Source organism: Tenrec ecaudatus, chromosome 12 (assembly GCF_050624435.1).
Source record: "Tenrec ecaudatus isolate mTenEca1 chromosome 12, mTenEca1.hap1, whole genome shotgun sequence".
NCBI classification, from domain to species: Eukaryota; Metazoa; Chordata; class Mammalia; order Afrosoricida; family Tenrecidae; genus Tenrec; species Tenrec ecaudatus.
This window is the reverse complement of record NC_134541.1, coordinates 119,314,492-119,337,058: the sequence shown is the minus strand read 5'-3', so window position 1 is coordinate 119,337,058 and position 22,567 is coordinate 119,314,492. Positions and strand designations below refer to the sequence as shown.

The 22,567-nt window shown below is 47.5% G+C and overlaps 1 protein-coding gene across 1 annotated transcript in view; it reads left to right on the top strand.

Annotated features, from left to right (window-relative positions):
- GGA2 (golgi associated, gamma adaptin ear containing, ARF binding protein 2) overlaps positions 1 to 20,916 on the top strand; it is a 32,409-nt gene extending 11,493 nt beyond the window's left edge. The window contains exons 3-17 of the mRNA XM_075564612.1: positions 2,168 to 2,243; positions 3,054 to 3,152; positions 3,801 to 3,924; positions 5,708 to 5,811; positions 6,477 to 6,557; positions 7,504 to 7,641; positions 8,055 to 8,136; positions 10,768 to 10,881; positions 11,591 to 11,713; positions 12,017 to 12,045; positions 13,403 to 13,515; positions 15,131 to 15,285; positions 18,052 to 18,221; positions 19,265 to 19,375; positions 19,881 to 20,916. Of these exons, the coding sequence (XP_075420727.1) occupies positions 2,168 to 2,243; positions 3,054 to 3,152; positions 3,801 to 3,924; positions 5,708 to 5,811; positions 6,477 to 6,557; positions 7,504 to 7,641; positions 8,055 to 8,136; positions 10,768 to 10,881; positions 11,591 to 11,713; positions 12,017 to 12,045; positions 13,403 to 13,515; positions 15,131 to 15,285; positions 18,052 to 18,221; positions 19,265 to 19,375; positions 19,881 to 19,991 (1,630 nt within the window). The 3' untranslated portion in view covers positions 19,992 to 20,916. The remainder of the gene's footprint in view (positions 1 to 2,167; positions 2,244 to 3,053; positions 3,153 to 3,800; positions 3,925 to 5,707; positions 5,812 to 6,476; positions 6,558 to 7,503; positions 7,642 to 8,054; positions 8,137 to 10,767; positions 10,882 to 11,590; positions 11,714 to 12,016; positions 12,046 to 13,402; positions 13,516 to 15,130; positions 15,286 to 18,051; positions 18,222 to 19,264; positions 19,376 to 19,880) is intronic.
- Positions 20,917 to 22,567: the final 1,651 nt, after the last annotated feature.

The window sequence follows — 22,567 nt, the reverse complement described above, 5'->3', positions numbered from 1 at the left end:
TCACCTAGATGTTTCATGTACTTATTGCTGGATAGCTCCTATTTTGAAAAGAGATCCCAGTTTCTATGAAAGTGTCTACTGGGCATTTATCATAAGACCCACATGGCCTGTGTTCAGGCTCTATTACATGGCAAACTGGGCCTGACTGTCCAACCTGGAGTTTTGGGGCTTGATTGGCTGAATGGAGGATGATGTGCAGTAGAAAGGAGGAGGATGTATTAGATCAGGTTCACTTGGGAAACAACTCCAGTGACACTCATCTATGTGTAAGAAAGAGCCTGTATCAAGAAAAAATTATATATCAAGCGTGTCTCACAGGAGGAAAGTAAAAGGAAATACATTTATAAGGGTATAAACATAGCCATGTACATATGTAAATATATTAATAGGGATGCAGGTCTATGTATATATATATATATATATATATATATATTAGTTAAGTATTAAGGTAGCAAATGGACATTGGGCCTCAATTCAAGTTGTTCTTCAATGCAAGAACACTGTTCTAATAACTTGGCATTCTGTGATGTTCACCTTCTCAACACAATCGCTGAAGACAAAATGGGCGGATAAACTAATGTGGTAAAGAAAGCTGATTGTACCCAGCTATTAGAAGCTGTAACGTCAGGAGTCTTAACGACTTGAAGTTAAATAAGCTGCCATCTAGCAGGGAAGCAACAAAGCCCACATGGAAGAAGCACACCAACCCATGAGTTCACAAGGTATCAACAGGATCAGGTATCAGGCATCCGAAGACCCAGAAGAACCATTTTGATGCAAGCGAAGGGGGTCTGAATGGAGACCCAAAGCCTATCTGAAGAAAATTGGACCATGAGGGGTGGGAGGAGAAAGGGGGAACCGATTGCAGTGATCGTACACCACCACTACCACCACCCCTGCCCAGGTGACAAACAACAGAAAGGTGGGTGAAAGGGAGACAGCGGACAGTCTAAAAAATGAAAATAAAAATAATTTATAAATTATCAAGGGTTCCTGAGGGTAGGGGAGGGAGGAGAAAAAAAGAGGACCTGATACCAAGGGCTCAAGTAGAAACAAAATGTTTTGGAAAAGATGATGGCAACATATGTACTTGATATGTGCTTGATACAATTGATGTATGCATTGGTACAAGATCTGTAAGAGAGCCCAAGAAAATGATTTATTAAAATAAAAAAATTAAAAAAAAGAAAGTGTCTCAGCCTTACTCAACTCAAGTCCATACGTCTCTCTTCAGACTCATGCAGCCCCTTGCAGTGTTGCAGAATCTCCTAGGCCAGTTCCGTAGATCCAAGGTGGGTGCAGGGCCCCTGGAGCTTCAGAGTCAGTGGCAGAAGGGAGCGCCATTCCCAGGGCCTTCCTTAGAGGCCACACCCCCAAGGAGACAGCATCAGGCAGTAACCTGATTGACAGGTTGGATTCTACCTCAACATTAAAAAAAAATCATTTTACTGGAGGCTCTTAACAGTTCTTAGAACATTCCATGCATCAGTTGTGTCAAGCATATTTGTACATATGTTGTCATCATCATTTTCTAAACATTTACTTTTTGTTTGAGCCCTTGGTGTCAGCTCCTCTTTCTTCCCTTCCCAACCATCTCTTAGTGGTGACCTCTTGATAAATTATAATTTTCATATCTTACACCCTCTCATTCTCAACAATGTTACTTTTGTTTTGGATCTTCTGGTGCCTGTTACCTGATTCCGTCGACACCTCATGATCGCAAAAGCTGTGACTACACAGGCTGGTGTGCTTCTTCCATGTGGGCTTGCTGCTTCTCTGCTAGATGGCCGCTTGTGTAACTTCAGGCCTTTAAGACCCCAGACGCTATATCTTGATAGCCAGTCACCATCCACTTCACCACATATGTTAATGCATCCATTTTGTCTTCAGCAATCGTGCGAGAGGGTGAGCATCACAGGATGCCAGGTTGTTAGAACAAAGTGTTCTTGCGTTGAGGGAGCGCCCACGTCTACATTTTTATATATCTTCAAGTTGCCTCAAAATTATGTGACTGCCACAGAGGAGGACCCCCTGCAGAGACTTGGTCATGGTCTGTGGGCCCGACATACTCCCCCTCGGCCCCAGGATACATGCTCCTAGAGAGAGGTGACAGTATCAAACCCATCCAGCGTGACCACTCAGAGTCCAGGTCTTTGTTTTCTCTTAGCCCAACTCACGCGCCTTGGCTGCTGGCCCACAAAATCCAGTCTCCACAAGAGAAAGAAGCTCTTTATGCTTTAACGGTGAGTATGACTTGCCCCTTAGCCTAGACCTCCCTGCTAGAAGCTGGAGAGATTGCTGAGAGAGGCTTTGCCTCAACCCCAGTCCCTTTTCAAGTTGGTGGGGACCCCTAGGAGGTTCATATGCAGAGGCTCTGAGACCAGAAGGTAACTCTGGACTCAGATCACGCCATTTTCGGCCGCTTTGGGAGAAGGGAAAGAATGTTTCATTGCCTTTCTCTCTCTAGGGAATTGCTGCCAAGGCGAGGTGCCCACAGGGGCCAGTCTGGTAACATACATGTTTGAAGCATTTGGGGGAGGACCTCAGAACTAGAGAGCACATGCCCACGCTAAAGAGGGCAGCTGCCACATTGGCCACCAGATGGATGCCAGGCATGCATTGTTCAAATGTTGTTTTCCAAGTGAAACCCGAAATCCACATTTTATATGACTTCTCAGTTTTTGAATGATGACTAATTTGTAGTGTTGAAAACTATGTAGCCCCAAGGAACTGTGGGCAGACCTAGCTTGCTCTAGAAGGGCCAGCAGGTCACCTCTGCTCACAAGTTCCTTGGGCACTGCCTGTCTCTTGCCTCTGGGGAAGGGGTGATTCTCTGACCTAAAAGATAGCTTCCTCAGGGCACATACACTGACCTGGCAGTTACTACAAGATCCAACAGGTGATAATTTTGGTGTTTTCTAAATTTGAAAATGTCGCTCTTCCTCAGTGTCGTCGTAGATTAGCCATGGTTCCAGTAAGGCTGTCGGCAAGTGCTCACAAGTTCCTGGGGGGCCACGGGCACCGCCTCCTCATGGAATCCTGTGTCTGTGCAGGTGCTGGAGATGTGTGTGAACCACTGTGGAGAGAAGTTCCACAGCGAAGTGGCCAAGTTCCGCTTCCTGAATGAGCTGATCAAACTGTTGTCCCCAAAGGTAAGAACTCCTCTATGCAGCCTTGGGCTCCAACCTTCAAACGCCCTCCCGTCACCTTTCTCAGGCCAGAGGCCGGGCTGCACCCTGACAGAGCCTGCCACCTTGATTCAGGCTTTCGAGAGGTCTGAGAAGCTCTGGCATGGGGAAGCTTTCTCCGCCAAGGTCCAACACGTGGCCCTCCTCAGCAGCGGTTGATAGTATTTTCAAGTCCCCCTGTGCTTGTGTGGCTGAGAGGAAGTCTCGCTTGGAGACACCGACCTCCCTGGTATCGATAGCAAGAGATAGTTGGTGTCACTTTAATTTTCACGCCACTTCCTGGCTCCGCTCGTGCCCTACCCTCCCTTGTGGCACTCGTCGTCCAGAGTTTGCCATTGCTCTCGGCGCCTCGTTTCCCCAGTCAGAAAATGAAGGTCTGCAGCCGTTCAAATACTGACCTATGCCCATCTGTGGTGGGCTTTTCATGTGAACAGTCTTGGAGATTGGCTGCTTGAAAGTTAAGCGTTCTGGGACTGGGCTGTGATGTAGCTTTTCAACCGGCTGCCAGCTGCTCACTTCTGGGCCCCAGCAGCCATTTCTTGAGTGGATGTGCTGGCTAGATCGCCCTCAGAAGTTCCATCCAGCTCTCCTTCACTTGCCTTTTCCTTTTAGTACTCAGGGTCCTGGTCCACAGAAAAAGTAAAAGGAAGAATCATTGAAATACTCTTTAGTTGGATGGTCTGGTTCCCAGAGGACATCAAGATCCGAGACGCTTATCAAATGCTGAAGAAACAAGGTCTGACGTCACGATTCATGTTGCATTTCTTTTTCACAGTGTCTTATTTCTTTTTATGTCTTTTGTATTTGTATTTATTTATTTTTGAGAGAGTTGGATTTCCTGTGAGAACTGAGGTAAGTAATTTTTACGGTTGAAAATGGGCATACCTTTTTTGCCCATTGTGTTAGGCTGGATTCTTTAGAGAAACACAATCAGTTACGTGCATCTGAGCTAGAAAGGCATTTCTATCAGGCAGCCTGCACAGCTGGTTAATTCAGCCCAACTTAAGTCTGTGGAGGGCTTCCCAACGCAGGCACCCATGCAACGCTGGAAGATTTTCTTGACTCCCATGACTGCTTGTGATGGAAAGCAGGAAGCCAGGCAGAGTACGGGCTGGTGGAGGCAGGGTTGTGTGGATCCAAGGCAGGGAACATGGCAGGCTGCTGACAGCTCCCAGGTGGGCAGGCCACATGGTGACTTGACAGCCCCAGGAATCAGATGCAAGATCCAGGGAGGCAAGAAGGAGAAGAAGAGGGACGAGAGGCCAGTTCTTTTCAGTGTCGTTTACAAATAGGCTACACCCCCAAAGAGACATCTGGCTGTGACCTGATCAGTTTGATTCCACCCATACCTTCCCATAGGTGTACCCAAGTTGACACAAAACCTATCACAGCTGTGAATTGGGGAGATTGAGTCAGTCTAGCCAAAAGTTGCCACCACCACCCCTGCCCCAGTCATACTTGTGAGAGAGACAGACACACACACACACACACACACACACACACACACACACACGCACACACACAGAGTTTTCTTTCCCCGCTGGAGTGAGGTTTGTGTCTAGGCAGTATCCCGCAGTGGTGTAAAGCTTTCCCAGGATCCATGGTAGTTCAGTGGTTAAAGCACCAGAAAGGTTGATGATCTCCACCCACGGTCCCTCCAGAAAACGGTGTGGCCTTGTGCGTGTGTGAAGATCACAGCCTTGGAAGCCTGATCAAGCCGTTCTCCCCGTGGTGGTTCTGTGCATTAGAATCAGCTCAGCGACAGTGGCTCCTTGGGTGTTTGGGTCTTTCCCATGGCCTTCGTGAGCTCTTGGTGTGGGGCATGACGTTCTTCAGTCCCCAGAAGTTCTGTATTTCCTTGCTAGCTCACACTGCCATGTAAGCAACTTAAGAAAATGTTATTTTCTTGGTGTAGACTTGCATTTAATTTCTCCTTGGAGCACTGTCCTTCTCAGCTTTAAGCTATTGGGTACCTTGAGTTTCAGCTCTCTGGTGGATTTGGGAGAAGTTGGGGGTTTGCAGATGGCGCAGTGTGTTTGTTGGTATCAGGTGGGGTTTCAGCCTTTCTGTGTCCTGTCAGGAAGCTGGGTGTCTTCATTCCTCTTTATCCTGGGTTCTTAGAAGGAACCTGTCCTGTGCATTCGCTTAATCATTTTAAGAGTTTCCTCACGGGTCCTACCGTGGCTTCTGAGCCGTGGGAGGAAACACACTTACATAAACGGGTCCTATTAGTACAGTTTAAGGCACAAGATTGCTGGCCTCGGGGTCTGGTGCTGCTCTTGCTTACTTGGCCACAGGTTTTCTCTTGTGATGTAGTCAGATGTCCTTCCATGGGCTCTGAAGTACCTGACCTGTGCTGCTTCCTGCCTCCCGAGCGATGAAGCGGAGCCTGGGTCATGCCGTGATTTTTACTCTTCAGCTTGTTGGCAGTGTTTCCTTTTGGAACAGTAGGAAGCAGGAGTTTATGAAGTCGGTGGGTATTCTTACTAGTATCAAATGTCATGAACTGTGTGCTTTAGGAATCATAAAGCAAGACCCTAAGCTACCAATGGACAAGATCTTACCTCCACCTTCTCCCTGGCCCAAGAGCTCCATTTTTGATGCTGACGAGGAAAAGTCAAAGGTAAGGAATTCTTTTCTGACATTGGCGGCCTGACTGGACTGTCAGACTCTGCTCACAATGTCTACGGGAAAGTCCTCTGGTCCCTTTGAGGGAGGCTCGAGAGGTGGGTCCAAGAGGCCGTCTGTGCAATAGTAGGTTCTTGGGATGAGGTAGCTGGAGGTCTGGATGGACCAGATTGCATGACTTTCATATTAATGTAACTTTTTCTCTGTACAAGTCATCTTGGGAAAAGAATAGCTCATGGGAATGCTGCATCCCTAGCCTCTGCTCATTAGATAGCTGATATCCCTCCTCCCAGTGTGCCTCCCCAGTGTGGAGTGTCCCTGGGGTTCCCAGGCTGTGTAAGCAGACTGCCATGCCCGGCTCCCTGGGAGTGACTCAGGGGCTCGAGTGACTAGTTGACCTCTGGTTAGCAGGCAAGCGCTTAACTACAGTTCCACCAGGGCTCCTTCAGCATTGCCAAGTGACCCTTAGGGATATCATCTCCCCTCATACACACATGCACGTCCGCACGGGTGCACCCCACATCCTGTTGAAAACCACTGGTCTGTAGCAAGAGCCATTAGCACTGACATCCTAGTGTCGTGTGTGAGCTTTTCCCATGAACTGTATTGCTGCTGGTGCCTCTGTGGGCCGTTTAGGCAGAGGGAACGTTCCTTCCTCAGCTTCTGACGAGGCTTCTGAAGAGCAACCACCCGGAGGATCTCCAGGCTGCGAACCAGCTGATCAAGAGTCTGGTCAAGGAGGTAGGCACTTTCAGCTGGGCCCCGGGAAGCAGCATGTGATGGGGCGGACGGTTCGTGTGTTTGTGCGCGCATGTGTGTGTTCCCGAGGCGAGGACTGTGGCTCCCTAAAAGGCAAGATGGTGCTGGAACAGTAGTCAGAGGCTGTGTTCTGCTCCATGCAGCTCAGAGCTTGTTAAAAAGTATTGGTAACAGATCATGCATCAATTGTGTCAAACATATTTGTACACATGTTGCCATCATTATTTTCTAAACGTTTACTTTCTATCGAGCCCTGGATATCAGCTCCTTTTTCCCTCCCTCCACTCTTCCATCCTCATGACCCCTTGATAAATGATAAATTATTGATATTTTCATATCTTACACCAACTACTGTTTCCCTTCCCCCGCAGTTTCTGTTGTTCGTCTGTGTGTGTGTGTGGGGGGGGGTTTGTGTCCCTCATTGCAGTAGGTTCCCCCTTCCTCCATCAAAGCTTTCTATAGACACCAGCTTCTGGCTCAGTGACAGGTACTATTTGGACAAGAGTCTTGGTTTTCAGAAGAATTGGGGCTGGAGGAAGAGGGTGCAGCCCACTAGACACCCAAACTGCAAACCTTCAGAATTCGGGGCTCTAAGGTTTCTTCTCTGACCAAGTGAGCTTTCTTCAGTGCTCTGACTGCCCCGAGCATCGAGCTGCCCAGGCATGTGCCCAGCCCCATCTTGTGGTCTGTCTGGCTCTGTCCAGGGCTCTGTTCCATCACTCCATGCTCTTTTCTTTCCTTCTTCGTTTTTTTAAAAGATCATCTTATTGGACACTCTAACAGCTCTTGTAACAATCCATACATCAATTGTATCAAGCATATATGTACATCTTTTGCCATCATCATTTTCTAAACATTCACATTCAATTGAGCCCTTCTGTCAGCTCCACTTTTTACCTTCCCTCCCCCATGTCCTTGTCTTTGAAAGGAGCAAGAGAAGTCAGAGAAGGTGTCAAAGCGAGTCAGTGCAGTGGAGGAAGTCCGCAGCCATGTGAAAGCACTGCAGGAAATGCTGAGCATGTACCGCAGGCCAGGCCAGGCCCCACCAGACCAGGAGGCCCTGCAGGTAATCCTTGAAACGTCTCGTGTGACTGTAAGGGACATATTGAACTGCACACATTTGACTAACTCAGTTCAGATGCATTGCAATTGAGTCAATTCCAACTCAGAGTGACCCCATGGGTCCCTATAGGACCCCCACAGTTGTCCCTAGGGGGTTCTGAACTGTACCTCTTTAAGGAGTTACCGAATGCTCCATCTGTTTTCCCCTAGAGGGTCTGGTGGTTTTGGACTCCTGACCGTGTGGTTAAGAACTCACCTCATAATGCACTACCCTATGAGGGCTGAACCTGAGTCATAGACTTGGGTGCATTGAAGAAGTCCCTAGAGGCCCCTGACCTGCTGCATGCTTGGTGGGAGGTACCGTCGGGCTGGCTTTGGGTCCGGAGTGTGCGTTGTAAAATACCAACCTCTTCCCAGGTTGTATATGAAAGGTGTGAAAAGCTGCGGCCCACCCTCTTCCGACTGGCGAGTGATACGGTTGATGATGACGATGCTCTGGGTAACACTTTGAAGATTTCTGCAGGCGGGGGGCTGTGCTAGTGGTGGGTGGGTGCTGTTGTGTTGTGACCCACGTGCAGAAGCACCGCCTGGCCCGGAGCCCTCCTCGTGATGAGCTAGGCTGGCTGCTGCACTCACTGTGGCCCGTCTCCTCGTAGGAGGTCTTCTGGGTCACCACTGCTTCCCTAGCCATTGGTTGCGGATCCAAGCAAAATGAAACCCTGATTTCATTCTTTCGTCCGTTTCTTGTGAGGCTGTGTTGGTCCAGTTGTGAGGGGTTTGGTTTGCTTTACATTGGATTGAAATGCGTGCTGAGGGCGCAGTCTTTGATCTCCTTCAGTACGTGCTTCCGGTCCTCTGCTTTCAGCAACACGGGGGTGTCATTGCACAGCATTCATAGCCGCTAATCCCGACGCCGCGTCTCCTCCAGATTAGTTGCTCAACAAGCTGCTTGAAGTGTGTTGAGAGGATACAGCCTTGATGCACTCTCTGCTGATTTTCAGCCAGGTGCATCCCCTCGTTTACTTGAGCTTTTGCTCTATGTACAGCTTCCACAGGAACACGGTTAAGTGTTGTAGAATTTTCGATCTTTTCTGTTACCCAGAATTTGTTAGGATGTACACAGTGAAACTCTGGTGAACATCTGTCGGTATTTTCTGCTTTCTGCATAGATCCAGCTGAGATAGCAGCGATAGCCCTTGGTCCATATCCTCTTCTGAGTCTACCTTGAGTTTCTGACAGTTTCCTGTCACTGTCCTGCTGCAGTTGCTTTTAACTTATCTACCTGCTCTCTCACAAATAATCCCTTGGCCTTGTTTCTTTTTTCACATCTTTCTCTCTCCGAGGAAATTAGCTTGCAGGTAATCCAAGCAAGGTCATCTGTTCCCGTCTAGAGTTATTTCCCCTGCTTCCTTGGGGCATGTTGACATTTGGCCTTTGAGGCACTGTGTAAATTTGGTTGGACTAGGGTGAAGGGCTGGCCACAACCCATAGATGCTGGTGAGACTTGAGAGACACTGGTCTGACTGAGGCAAGCACTTCCCTGCCTAACAAGTAGAATACAAGCTGTGTACAAAATGCCAAATTCCACAGCCCCACCGAGCCCACCCCTCCTCTGATTGAGCTGGCTTGGGCTCATCCTGGCCTTAGTAGGACAGAGTAGGTTGTAAATTAGGGTTTTCAAGATTGTAAATCTTTGCACTAGCATATGGCTTCCTCTTTCTTCCTGAGTGGCTTTGAGTTTGAGTTTCCGACCTTGAACTAGAAACCCAACCCCTCACTTTCCCCGCCCCTCCTTGGGGAGTGGTGGGGCTGGGGTGGGGTCTAATTGTTTTTTCCCCTTTTTTTCTTTCAAAGCCATTTTATTGGGAGCTAATGCAGTTAAATGGTTTCATAGTTTAATCAGACCACAATCAGTTTGAGAACCTCTTCCTTCTTGAACTCGTTGAAGCAGCTCCCCTTTACACCCATGCCCACCCCCACCCCCCATCGTGCCCTCCCTCCATAACCCTTATTCCACTTGCTGTCTCTATGGGTTCGTCAATCCTGGGTTTCATGTGCCAAAAACAGAAAAACATGAAACAAAAATTCAAGAGGGTTACTCCCAATCAGAAAATATGTCATAGGTAAACCCCAATATGAAATAAAAACAAACCACCGCCAACACTCAACTCTTAACTCCCTATACCAACAGAGCTCATTCTTCATTAGCTATACTAAAAAGCAATGCAGGTGGCCTTAATTTAATCACGTAGTCAGTGTTGTCATTGATTTGAGATTTGCATTTGTCTCATGATGTTTTTGAAATTCAGTGTGGATTTCACATTTATTGCACACTTCAATTTCATGCTAAATTTTCATGGCAAATCCTTGACCTGTATTTAGATTTCATACCACATTGCTCCATACACACTTGAAAACTTCACAGTAACTCACTTCCAGGAAGAGGGTGCTGAGTTAGCCCCCCTTCTCTTCATCCCTCTCCCGGTCTCCAAATAAGACCTTGACTCTTCTGAGACGTCTCCAAATTCCAGGAGCCCAATTATCAAGAAATGTTCACTATCTTGTAAGACCCTGAATTACTACCTGAATCTATGCTGTTTCTTCAACCCCGTTATCTTGATGAAAATGTGGCTGCTAGCTGGAGATAACGAGCAGGCCAGAGATCTGGAGCAGAGTTCTTGTCTTCCCTTGGCTGTGGATACCAAGTTAGTCAGTTTCCACGGACATCGTCGGCCGGTGGCGGCAAGGTGTGGTCAAAGTGCCCGCCCTCGCATCCTCTTCCAACCCCAAACATCAGAAGTACAGCCAGTGCCACTTGATGGAATTGCCCCATTAGATATACAGGTTTACAATAAGTAGATTACTGACCTTTGTTCTGAGATGCCTGTGAATGGACTTGACCTTCCAACCTGCATTAGCTGCCACGTGTGTGTGTGTGTGTATGACCCGTTTGCCCTACAGTGCTAGGGCTTGCGTTTAGGAGACTAGGGACCTGATCACATTCTGGGGGCAGGAGTTGTGGTTATACTGCACCTAGTGGAGCCTTGGGGATGCTTCTATATGGAATGGCTTGAAAAAAAGGACGGTGAGTATGTGAAATCTGAGCTTTCTGATTTTTCTCATTCTCCAGCGGAGATTCTCCAGGCAAATGACCTCCTCACCCAGGGTGTTCTCCTGTACAAACAAGTGATGGAGGGCCGAGTCACGTTTGGCAATACAGTGACCAGCCCAACAGGAGAGAGAGGTAAGGGAGGAGCGTCTCCCTGCGCTCTGCCTGAAGAAGCCTGCCGGTGCCAGCCAAGAAGTGCACCTCAGAATGCTCGAATTGTGAGCTGTCAATGAGAGAGTCTGCCTGCCTTCTCCTATCTTGTGAAAATGACTTTGAAATAGCTCACCTGGGCCACAGGTGCCGTTATGACCCGATCACCAAACTGGCCATCAGCCATGGTGACAAGTGGGAGCAGGTTTTGTGCCTGGATTTGAATTCTTAGGAGTACTTATTTAAGAGGGGCCTGACAATAAAGAAGCGGTCCTTTCCAGTGGTTCTTAGAGCCCGGCTAGTTCTATCAGACTCACCTCAAGCATTTGTTAAAATGCCAGGTTTTAGGACCTGGTACTTGCTCTCCTGAATTAAGACTTGTGGGGATAGGTTTGAGTATCTGCATTTTATTGAGCACATTAGGAGATCAGCTGGTCAGAAACCCAAGAAGGGCCTTTGAGCTAGAGAAGAGAGTTAGGTCTGCTACTGTCCAGGATGCCTGGATATTTGGGAGGAGAACTCTGGTCCCTGGTGGGAATGCAGCCTTCTGGGCTCCACGAGGGTGGGCACTCAGATGGGTCAGTGTTGTGCTGGGTGGACGGGCGGGCTTTTGAAGACAGTCAGTAGAAGACCTGAGGGAAGCAGTGGAGACTTTGTTCTCGTGTCAGTTGATTCCTAATACTTTGCTTTCTAGTGCTTCAGACTCCAGCAGACCGCGTGGAAAACTGCCCTCTGATTGACTTGGAGGTGGACACTGAATCTGAACAGGCTAGGTCAGTGGTGCCATCTCTGCTCCATCAGGACCTGGCAGCCTTAGGTGAGTAGGTGCTGTACGGGGCTCTCGGCACAGAAAGTCCGAGTTGGGGAAAGAAAGCTGGCTCCCTTTGGGGAGTCTGTGCTTATCTGAGAAGTCCACAGGGCCCGGGCAGTTCAGAGAAGGCCCCTTTGCCTCAGAGTCTCAGTTTTGCCCGGGACATGTTGAATGACTTTGAATGAGCCATCTTGTAGGCTTTTGTGATATAATTCTTCCAGAATGTGGGGGTCTGGTATCAATCGATAGTTGTGTGTGTCGACTAGAGTTACTGTGGGACATTGGCCTTACTGTGCTCTTGTCTTGCAGGCATCAGTGACGCCCCTGTTACACACAAGGTAAGGAAGGGGAAGGAAGCTCTTGCTAGGGGCCGGGAAGGGCAGGGCTACTGGGTGCTTTCAAGGTGGTTCTGACTCTTAGCAGCTCTGTGTACAGCGGCGTGAACTCCCTAGTCCTGCAGCAGCCTCACAACCATCGCTACGTTTGAGCCAGTTTAGTCATGGTGGACAAAATGAAATCGGAACAGACATGAAATTTCTTACTCTGGGGTGAGTGGAATGACAGCTGGTGCAGGAAACCTACAGGTCGAAGCCCTGGCATGGAAGACATGGAGAGACATCGTTTTCAGGAGCCTGATGCCTGAGATGGATTGTTGCCAGGCCTGGAGAACAGCGCACTGCCAGGACAGGGTGGTTGGCCACCATCTCTGAGTGGGACACCACTGTTTCCAACCATGGCTGCCAGGGGTGTTTGCTCTGCAACATGATCCACCCTTGTTTTTTAAGAGGGAAGTTAAGTTTTTCGCAAGGTATTGACCTGGAATATTCCCCATTTCAGTTAGCACTCTGGATTCACCATGTTTTATATAAATTCAGGCCTGTTGTGGTTTTGTTTCATTGGCTGTGACTGAATGAGAAAGCTCTTCAGAGTCCTGGTTTTGACCCACTGCTGCGTCACTGTGTCAATCTCCCTCATTGAGAGGCTTCCTCTTTCCCACTGACCCTCCACTGACCACGCAGAGAGGCTTTTCCTGGAGTTGTTCTCTCCCGAGAACAGAACATGTCTTGCTCTCCTGGCTTCTAAGGGGCGTTGATGGCTATATTTCTTCCAAGACAAATTTGCTTGTTCTTCTGGAAGCCCATGGTATGGTCAGTAGTCTTCATCAACACCATGACTCAAAGGTACCAGTTCTTTAGTCCTCTTTATTCACTGACCTTTCCTATGCAAATGAAGCCAATGAAACTACCATGGTTTGGGGATGGTGCACCTTAGTCCTCAGAGGGACCATTTTGCTTTCAAAAGAAATTTTATGCACCAGATTTGCCCATTGAAATATGTCATTTGTTTTCTTGGAGATGGGGTAGGATTTGTCGCATCTGCCTTCACAGGCCAGTGCTGACTGGTGGAGCGAGAAGTACTACTGTACTAGCCTGTTGATGTCCATGGACGTCACTTGATGCTCCACAGCCTCTTCCCCGACCGCACTGTGTGGCCCGAGTCCCTCGAGGAGCCTTCTTGCTTTCTGTCTCCAGGCGCCACTCATGTTTTCTTGCCCTTTCTTTCTCCTCTTGCCTAGGACATGGAGCAAGTCCTGGGCTGCAGCAGCTTTGCCGACGTCAGGAGAGCTGCGACCGTGTTACTGCAACTAGTGTCCTCCATGCGCTGGCCTTACTTTGGTCATTTCTGGTTTGATAGGTTGCCCGTCAGAAGACTCCTCCTCCCAGCGCAGTGCCAGGTGGTGTTCAGAGCCCTCCTGCAGAAAGCAACTTGCTGGACTTCTTCTCAGCGCAGCCCTCTCCGGGCCCTGTGTGAGTCTCTGGACAAGGAGTGTGCAGTCTGGCTGCTGGGCACAGAACTGTCTCACCTGCACAGGGTCAGGCAGAAGGGGCTGGCCCTCGGAGGCAGCCAAGAGACCTCTCATGCTGAAGAGGCTGTCTTCCCACCAGAAGCGCAATATGAAGCTTCCTCCTGTTTCCTTTTACACCCCGTCCGAAGCTGCATGAAAATGCATGCTTTCCAGCACTTCTGAAAGGAACTTAATGTAAAAAAGATGATGATGTTTACAGATAGAGAACCCACTTCTGTGGAGTTCCGTTTTAGCTCATGGCAACACTGTAGGACAAAACAGAACTGCTCTCCAGGCTTCTGAAGGTCCTAAAACTTGAGGGGGGCAGACAGCCTCATCTTTCTCCTGAGGAGTGTCTGGTGGGTTTGAACTACTAACTTTTCAGTTAGCCCAATGTGTGACTCCTTACATTTAAGTGCTCCTTAACATCTAATAAGTAATGCTTAGAGTCACTGTACCAAAAAGAACTGATGGACATTCAGCCATTGTAGGAAGTAACATGAGCAAGGGCCACTGGTACTGCAGGAAGACGTTCAAGGTGCGAGTCAGAGCCGACTCCATAGTGCCTAACAACCACAACAACCAACATTGGATCATTACTTGGTGGTGGTGGTGTTAGGTGCCATCAACTCGGTTCTGACCCACAGGGGGTGACAGATAATATAGAAGTAGAAAATACCACCCCAAAACTGAATGTTCCTTCGTTGCTTTTTTAATTTTACATGTATCAGTAAGTTACTGTGGCGTGTTTTAACACAAACCGTACGTCACAACTTTTCCTTACAATTTTCACTTGTTTAATATTGCATTTCCACATCAGTCTACATAGATTTTCCTCATCCTTGTAATAGGTGCATAAGAACTTCCTGTACGACTGTATTTAATTATTTCCCTTGTGTGGTAGTTGAGGAGCCATTAGAGGAGTAGAGAGACGTGGACAATGACTAAGCACCCATGTCAGAGCGTTTGCACCAGTCACCATGTTCCTCTCCTGGACAGCTGCTACCGAGAGGCCCTGTGCTGGGAGCTGGCTGCTGTCAGCGTCCAGAGGATGCTCCTTCCCTTCTCTCTCCCCGACCGCTGGGCAGAGGGAAGGCATCATTCTAATTTGGGCTGGGTTTTTTCTCCTTTCAGGACTTTTCCAAAAATTTGTTCTGTTTGTGTTCTGAATAGACAAAAAGATGAAATGTGAAGTCGTCAGTGTAATTTGTGTATCGCAAAGGAGTGCCTGCCACTCACGTGTGACGGTAGGACATTTGTCAGGGACGCCTGGCAACTGCAGCATCAATAACTGTCACCCTGACAGTCGATCTGTTGGGTCCGTCGGACGTGTGGGCACGTAGCTGAATGCTCGCCATACGTGGTCTCCTTTAACTCTGCGAGTAACTCCGTGAGGTAGATAGTTTTATTATCTCCATTTTGTAGGTGAGGAAACTGAGGCAAAGAAAGACTAGGTTCCTTACTAAATGTCGGTCTACAATAGGTGTGCTTTCTGCTGGTTCTTTGGAAAGCCTAATCACAGGTGCCTGGGAGCTCCAGAATTTTTGCTGATTTTTATTTTTTAAATTTCTGTGCAGGAGTTCTGTCCCCCAGAAAAGCATTCCCAAGGAGGTACCACCAGCTACTAAGTCCTCTCCAGGTTGGTCCTGGGAGGCTGGCTCACTGACTTCTCCTTCTTCCCAAAATACACCTCTGGCTCACGTGTTTGTCCCTTTGGAGTCCGTCAAGCCCAGTAAGTACAGTTCCATCCCTCCCCCTGCCCCTTTCTCTGCTGCTTCAATACACTCTGCATTGGCAGGTGGGGCCTTAAGCTTAGTGGTGTCTTGAGCCACAGTTGGCAACTGTGGAGGATATCAGCTGGCAAAATGCAGTTGTCATGAGTGGACTTAGGGACATGATGTTAATTCATTTGGAATTCAGAGAAAGGACTGTTTAGTGTGGCCTGGAGTGACTGAAAAGAGAAGGGAAATTTGAAGGAAGGGAAGCATTTGGCTAGTGATCCTCTGTTTTCAGGGGTCCTCATTAAAGCTGGAAAGTGGCTGCTGGCTGTTGTAGAGGGAAGGGAACTGAAGGCCCAGCTAAGTTAGGTCAGTGCAAAAATAGCAAGGGCTTTGGACTCCAGGGGAGCTCTGTTGGCATAGTTGGGCTGCTCACCTCAAGATGACAAAACCACCAACTGCTCTGTGGGAGAACGACGAGGGTCTCTATTCCCCAAGAGAGTTCAGTCCTAGAAACCCACAGGAGCAGTTCTACCCTTCCCTTCAGGGTTGCTCTGAGTCAGATTCCGTGGCAGTGAGGGTTTGCTCGTTTTCAGCTCTATAGCCCTCCTCTGGTGTGCTGAAGCAGATTGCAGAGGGCCCTGAAGACAGGCAGTAGAATTTAAATACGCAGATAGTTCCAATAGTTTACTCTTGACAACTAACTGAAAGGTTGGTAGTTTGAGTGTGCCAGTGGTGCCATGGAAGAAAGGTGTGGCAGTCCCATAAGATTAAACCAAACCTTTTTCCAGAGTTAATTCTGGCTCATAGCAACCCTGTAGGACAGAGGACAACTTCTCCATGCTACAACTCTGTCCTGAGGAGCAGCTGACGGTCAGGTTTGAACTGTAGCAGGCACAGTGCTCCTGTCCTAAGATGACACTGAGAAAGCCCTGTCTGTGGAGTAGCTGCTCTCCGAGGCACGCGGGCTTGCCATGAGTTGAAACTGATTTGATGGCAACTGGTTGTTTTTAAAGCAATGCTACTTTCATATATTTATATTTTTAATATGATATTTTTATTTAATTATTTTTAATTCATAAATTTCATAGTAAGAGATGCAAGATGCTTCTGCTTAACAACTTGAGCAAAGTGATCTGCATTTGGGTTAATATTTTTATGCAATTGAACCCTTTAATTTGGTTTAGAAAATGCTTTTTTTTTTTCATTTTTATTTTACTGGGGGCTTGAACAACTTTTATCACAATCCATGCATCCATTGTGTCAAGCACATTTGTGCATTTGTTGCCATCATCATTCTCAAAAGATTTGTTTCCTACTTGAGTCCTTGATACCAGCTCCTCATTTTCCCCCTCCCCACTCCCCCTCATGAACCCTTGATAATTTATAAGTTAGCATTATTTTTTGTCATATCTTTTTTTTATTGTCATATCTTACACTGTCTGATGTCTCCCTTCACCAACTTAACTGTTGTTCATCCCCCAGGGAGAGGGTTATAGGTAGATCCTTGTAATTGGTTCCCCCTTCCACCCCACCCTCCTGGTATCGCCACTGTCACCACTGGCCCTGAAGGGATCATCTGTTTTGGATTCCCTTTGCTTCCAGTTCCTATCTGTAGCAGTGTACATCCTCTGATCTAGCCAGATTTGTAAGGTAGAATTGGGATCATGATAGTTGGGCGGGGGGAGGAAGCATTTAAGAACTAGAGGAAAGTTGTATGTTTCATCGGTGCTACGTGGCACCTTGACTGGCTCATCTCCTCCCTGAGACCCCTCTGTAAGGGGATGTCCAGTTGCCTACAGATGGGCTTTGGGTCCCCAATCTGCACTCCCCTTCAGTCACAATAATATGATTTTTTGTTCTAATGATGCCTGATACCTGATCCTGTCCACACCTCGTGATCACAGAGGCTTATGTGCTTCTTCCATGTGGGCTTTGTTGCTTCTGAGCTAGATAGCTGCTACTTTACCTTCAAGCCTTTAAGACCCCAGACACTGTATCTTTTGATAGCCGGGCACCATCAGCTTTCTTCACCACATTTGCTTATTCACCATCTTTGTCTTCAGCGATTGTTTCGGGAAGGCGAGCGACACGGAATGCCAATTTAATAGAGCAAAGTGTTCTTGCAGTGAGGGAGTACGTGAGTGGATGCCCAATGTCCATCTGCTACCTTAATACTAAACCTATAAATATATGCACATAGATCTATTTCCCCATCCTCACATATATATTTACATATGTACATCTGGATGCTCTATTTTATACTATATTGCTTGACTTGTAATTTATATATTATGTGTGTGTATGAATGTATTCATACAAATAACATAGCCTTGCCCCTCTTTCTCATTCTTAAAAATGTCTTGGTTATTCTTAGTACTTTTCCCTTCCAAATTAATTGTAGAATCACATCTTAGCTTAATTTAAACAACCTGTTTTAAGATTTCTATTCATATTTCATTAACTCTATTAATATGAGGAAGTTGTCTTCATCTTTTTTTGTTTTTTTCACCCCATAGTTTTGTAAACAGAGAATGGAAGGAAACAATAGTCCCTAGACTCTCTGGCACCATGTTGAAGATGGTTGGGTGGTTGGAGAGGTCAGTTTGAAAGGGCTGGAAAGCTACATAGCAGTGACGAGGGGCTGTGCCAGTGGTGGCACAGAAAGGCCAATTCCAGTTGTGCTCTGAATGGAGAGGCAAAAGGATTTGCACGTTTCGTTCAAGCTTGGCTGTCTGGGTGTTTGTAGTGTGCTAACTCTCTGGTTCCCCTCTTGCTAGGCAGCCTTCCTCCTATTATCGTGTATGACCGGAATGGATTCAGAATTCTACTCCACTTCTCCCAGACGGGGGCCCCTGGCCACCCAGAGGTGCAGGTGTTGCTATTGACCATGATGAGCACTGCTGCCCAGCCCGTGTGGGACATCATGTTTCAAGTAGCTGTGCCAAAGGTGAGACATCTTCTTGACCAGCCTGTGATGTTCTCAGTCACGACTGTTGTTTGTGAGGGCCAGGTCCTCTGCTGGGACTCTGGCATTCTGTCAGGTAGGGCTCGTGGTTGTAAGGATATCATTTAAGATAAATTGAGAATTTTATTAGCTCCTTTAACTGAAGGATACCTGGATATCTGGCTGTAGGTGTGATTAGATCACATAGCTATTAAATGATTCCTTAAGAATATGGGTTGTTTTTTGTTGGTTGGTTTGCCCTAACCTCTTTATTGACATGCGCTTCATTTGTGATACAAATGAAAGCTTTAAACATATTAAAAAGAGTTGTCCAATCACCACCACAGTCAATTTTAGAGTCTGCTTCTTGGCCCTATTTTAGGATTCTTTCTACAAAGCAGGGAAATGACTACCGAAGTGACATTGTCATTAATATGAGGCAGGCATATTGATTACTCAAGGAAGGGCTATGGTTGCCTTGCTGATGTTTCTTGCAAATTCTGGACCAAAGACATGTGTCCAGACTAAAGAGGAGATGTACTCTTACCAACTTGTGTAATGTCCCACCTTTTTCAGGAGAGTAGGCCCCTGATTATGACCACATAGGAATCACAGGAAGGAGCAAAGGACAGACATAGCGTGAAAGGAAAAGACACAAAAGTTTGCATTCTCTAGTTTTCATAGTAATCTTGTGAAGCCTGGGCTGTTGTTACCTCTGTTTTATAAATGTATGGATCTTAGTCTCACAGCATTACTAAGAGGCAGAGTTAAAATTCAGCCCAACGTGGACCCTCATTCTCGTGCTGCCTTTCTGAGGCCAGCCATTGAGCACTTCTAGATCTATTTTGCACACAGAATGATCTGAGTGGATCGTTTCCTCCATTGGTGGGAGCAGTTTGTTTGAACTCTCCTAGGGGCCTTGGGATATCTGTCACCTGAGAAGCTTATTTTGTCAAAGAGGACTTGTTGGGAGCCAAGTTTTGATCCACCCAGTGAAGCTGTAGCGTGTTTTGGAAGGGGTTACATGTTGGCTTTTTCCTTGCTAGTCAATGAGAGTGAAGTTGCAGCCAGCATCCAGCTCCAAGCTTCCTGCATTCAGTCCATTGATGCCTCCAGCCATGATCTCTCAGATGTTGCTGCTCGAAAATCCGTACAAAGTATGTTCTGGATCTTACCTTTGGTGACAGGTGCTGGGGTCCTAAATTCTACGGAGTAAACTTAGTGGGGAGAGAGACATAGAGAGATTGGGCTTTCAAGTCTCAGTTTGCTGTGGGTGGTGGTGGAATAGTCCTTGCGAGAGTCTGTTTCCCTTGGGGCTTATGGAAAGAAGATCTATGACGGTTACCACAGTTGGGAACCAAGGATGGGAACTTGCCCTCACCCATGGGAGTCTTGAGGGGTGAGTCTTCTCTGTCCTTCTTAGGGGTGTCTCTGCATGGTAGGTCATCTCCAGACTTGAGAACGTGTCGGAGCACTCTCCTTGTTGGTGTCCGTGTCCCAAGCATGTTCATGCCGTGCAGTGGATTGAAGGCCCTCACGGGGGGTGGGGTGGGGTGGCAGTTAACTACAGACTTGTTTGGCAACTGCTAGGTGGTGCAGACTTGTTCTCTGAGCTGTTTTTGTGACACCCCGACTAATTTCACATCTTGTATCTTTTCCCAGGAGCCCATCCGGTTGCGATATAAGCTGACATTCAATCAAGGCGGACAGCCTTTCAGCGAAGTAGGAGAAGTGAAGGATTTTCCAGACCCGACTGTCTTGGGGCCCGCCTAACTTTTCACAAGATGAACCTTGCTGTTCAAGCTTAGGCCTGTCTCTCACCATCCAGACAGGACTGGCCAGTGATTTCTGTGCAAAGTGCCAAGAGTTCTCTCCTGCCATCAGCTCTGGATGCCGCTCTCTGACTTACTCTACAGATGCTGTTTGTGTGAGAGGGGTGGGGGGAGGGCAGAGCGGGCCTTGGGATGTGTGAGAATCAGAATAATTTTTGATTATCCATCAACACAATCATACGTGTTTCTGCACGTTGATGGACAGTTCCTGCCTGAGGCTGGAGGTTTTATACGCCAAAGGTTTTTATCTTTCCATCCACCCGCTTTGTGCCTTGTCAGACTTTGAACGTCTTGGTTGCTCCCAGGCTGCCTTTCTCAGGGACCTTAAAAGGGATCTGGTTGGTCTCGGTGCAGAGGGTATCACCTGCAGCACTCGTCCAAGAAAAACTGTGTTTCCAATTTCATTAGCGGATGCTGCTGCCTACCTGTGTTTAGGAGAATTGCGTGGAATGCTTACTGCACTGTTTCGACACCAAAGGACCACCCTTGGTGGGCCAGTCATATCCTTTACCACCGTGCCTTAGACCGACCTGTAGATGGACCCCCTCGGGGACGTGGGGAAAGCAGATCCCAGACCTCAAGTTCCGTGGGTGGGGCAGTCTGTCTGGACCCTTTGGGACCCTCACCTCATCCCCCTCCTCTTCCTCAAGCATTCACTGAGCTCTCTGACTGTGACGGTGTGCATGGTAAATCAGTATCAAGCAGACCAGCCCTCGCCTGTTGGTCGAGAACTGTAATGCAGATAGATAGGGAAAGAATTGAGCAGTGATGTAAGTGGTGACTCAGTATAGAAACCATTGAATAAATACCTTGTAGCAAATATACTTTGTGAGCTGTTGAGTAAATAAAAGATACACTTGCGTTTTGACACGATTGGACCTAGAGGGAATGATGTATTAATGTGGAGAAGACCTTCTGAATGGTGTGAAACCCCACGGGACACTTCAGTGACCAGAGAAGCCCTGCTCGTGTGAAGATGGTCTGATCTGAAGGTGGTTGTCTTTGTTGCATTTATGGTCCCACGGAGAGTTTCACGCTTATAGTCAACTAGTGGATACTGAGCACTGACGATGTGTTGGGCATTTTGATCTGCACACTGAACCAAGCCTTGCTTGGCCTGGTCAGTGAGAGATGGAGCCTGATGGAGGGAGGCGAGGTGCCCTGATAAGGGGCCTTGCAGTCTAAGCAGCTGACTGACTGGACTGGGTTCTCCCGCGGGACTACCAGGTTCTGAATAGGTCAGTTCACCACACGTCTGGTACATAAACTAATCTTTAAGCTTCTCTTTTTAAAAAAAATCATTTTATTAGGGACTCATACACCTCCCTTCACAATCCATACATACATCAATTGTGTAAAGCACTTTTGTACATTCATTGCCCTCATCATTCTCAAAACATTTACTCTCCACTTAAGCCCCTGGCATCAGGTCCTCATTTTTTTCCCTCCCTCCCCCCTCCCTCATGACCCCCTGATAATTTATAAATTATAATTTTGTCATATCTTGCTCTGTCCCACTTCTCCCTTCCACCACTTTTCTGTTGTATTTCCCCAGGGAGGAGGTCACATGCAGATCCTTGAAATAGGTTTCCCCTTTCCAACCCACTCTCCATATGCCTTTCCAGTATCGCCACTCTCCACTGGTCCTGAGGGGATCATCCGCCCTGGCTTCCCTGTGTTTCCAGTTCTCATCTGTACCAGTGTACCTTCTCTGGTCTAGTCAGGCAAGGTAGGATTTGGATCATGACAGTGGGAGGGGGAGGAAAGGAAGCGTTTAGGAACTAGAGGAAAGTTGTATTTTTGATTGTGCTATGTCGCACCCTGACTGTCTCGTCTCCTCCCCAAGACCCTTCTGTGAGGGGGTGTCCAGTGGCCTACTAATGGGCTTTGGGTCTCCACCCCGCACTCCCCCGCTCATTCACTATGGTAAGGTTTTTGTTCTGCTGATACCTGATCCCTTGACACCTTGTGATCGCACAGGCTGATGTGCTTCTTCAATGTGGGCTTTATTGCTTCTGAGCTAGATGGCCGCTTGTTTACGTTCAAACCTTTAAGACCCCAGATGCTATATCTTTTGATAGCCGGTCACCATCAGCTTTCTTCAACACATTTAGTTGTTCACCCACTTTGTCTTCAGCGGTTGTGTCAGGAAGGTGAGCATCATAGAATGCCAATTTAATAGAAGAAAGTATTCTTGCATTGAGGGAGTACTTGAGTGGAGGCCCAATGTCCCTCTGCTACCTTAATACGAACCTTATAAATATATGCATATAGATCTATTTCCCCATCCTCATGTATAAATATATTTGCCTATGTACATGTCTTTATCTAAACCTCTGTACATGTCTTTATCTAAATCTCTAAACCTCTGCCTCCCAGCTCTTTCCTCTATTTCCTTTGATTTCCCTCCTGTCCCACTATCACGCTCAGTCCCCACCAGGGTTTCAGCAAGTCCTCTTAGTTACATTACCCTTGATCATGCCCAGTCAGGCCTCACACACCCTTTTCACCACCAAT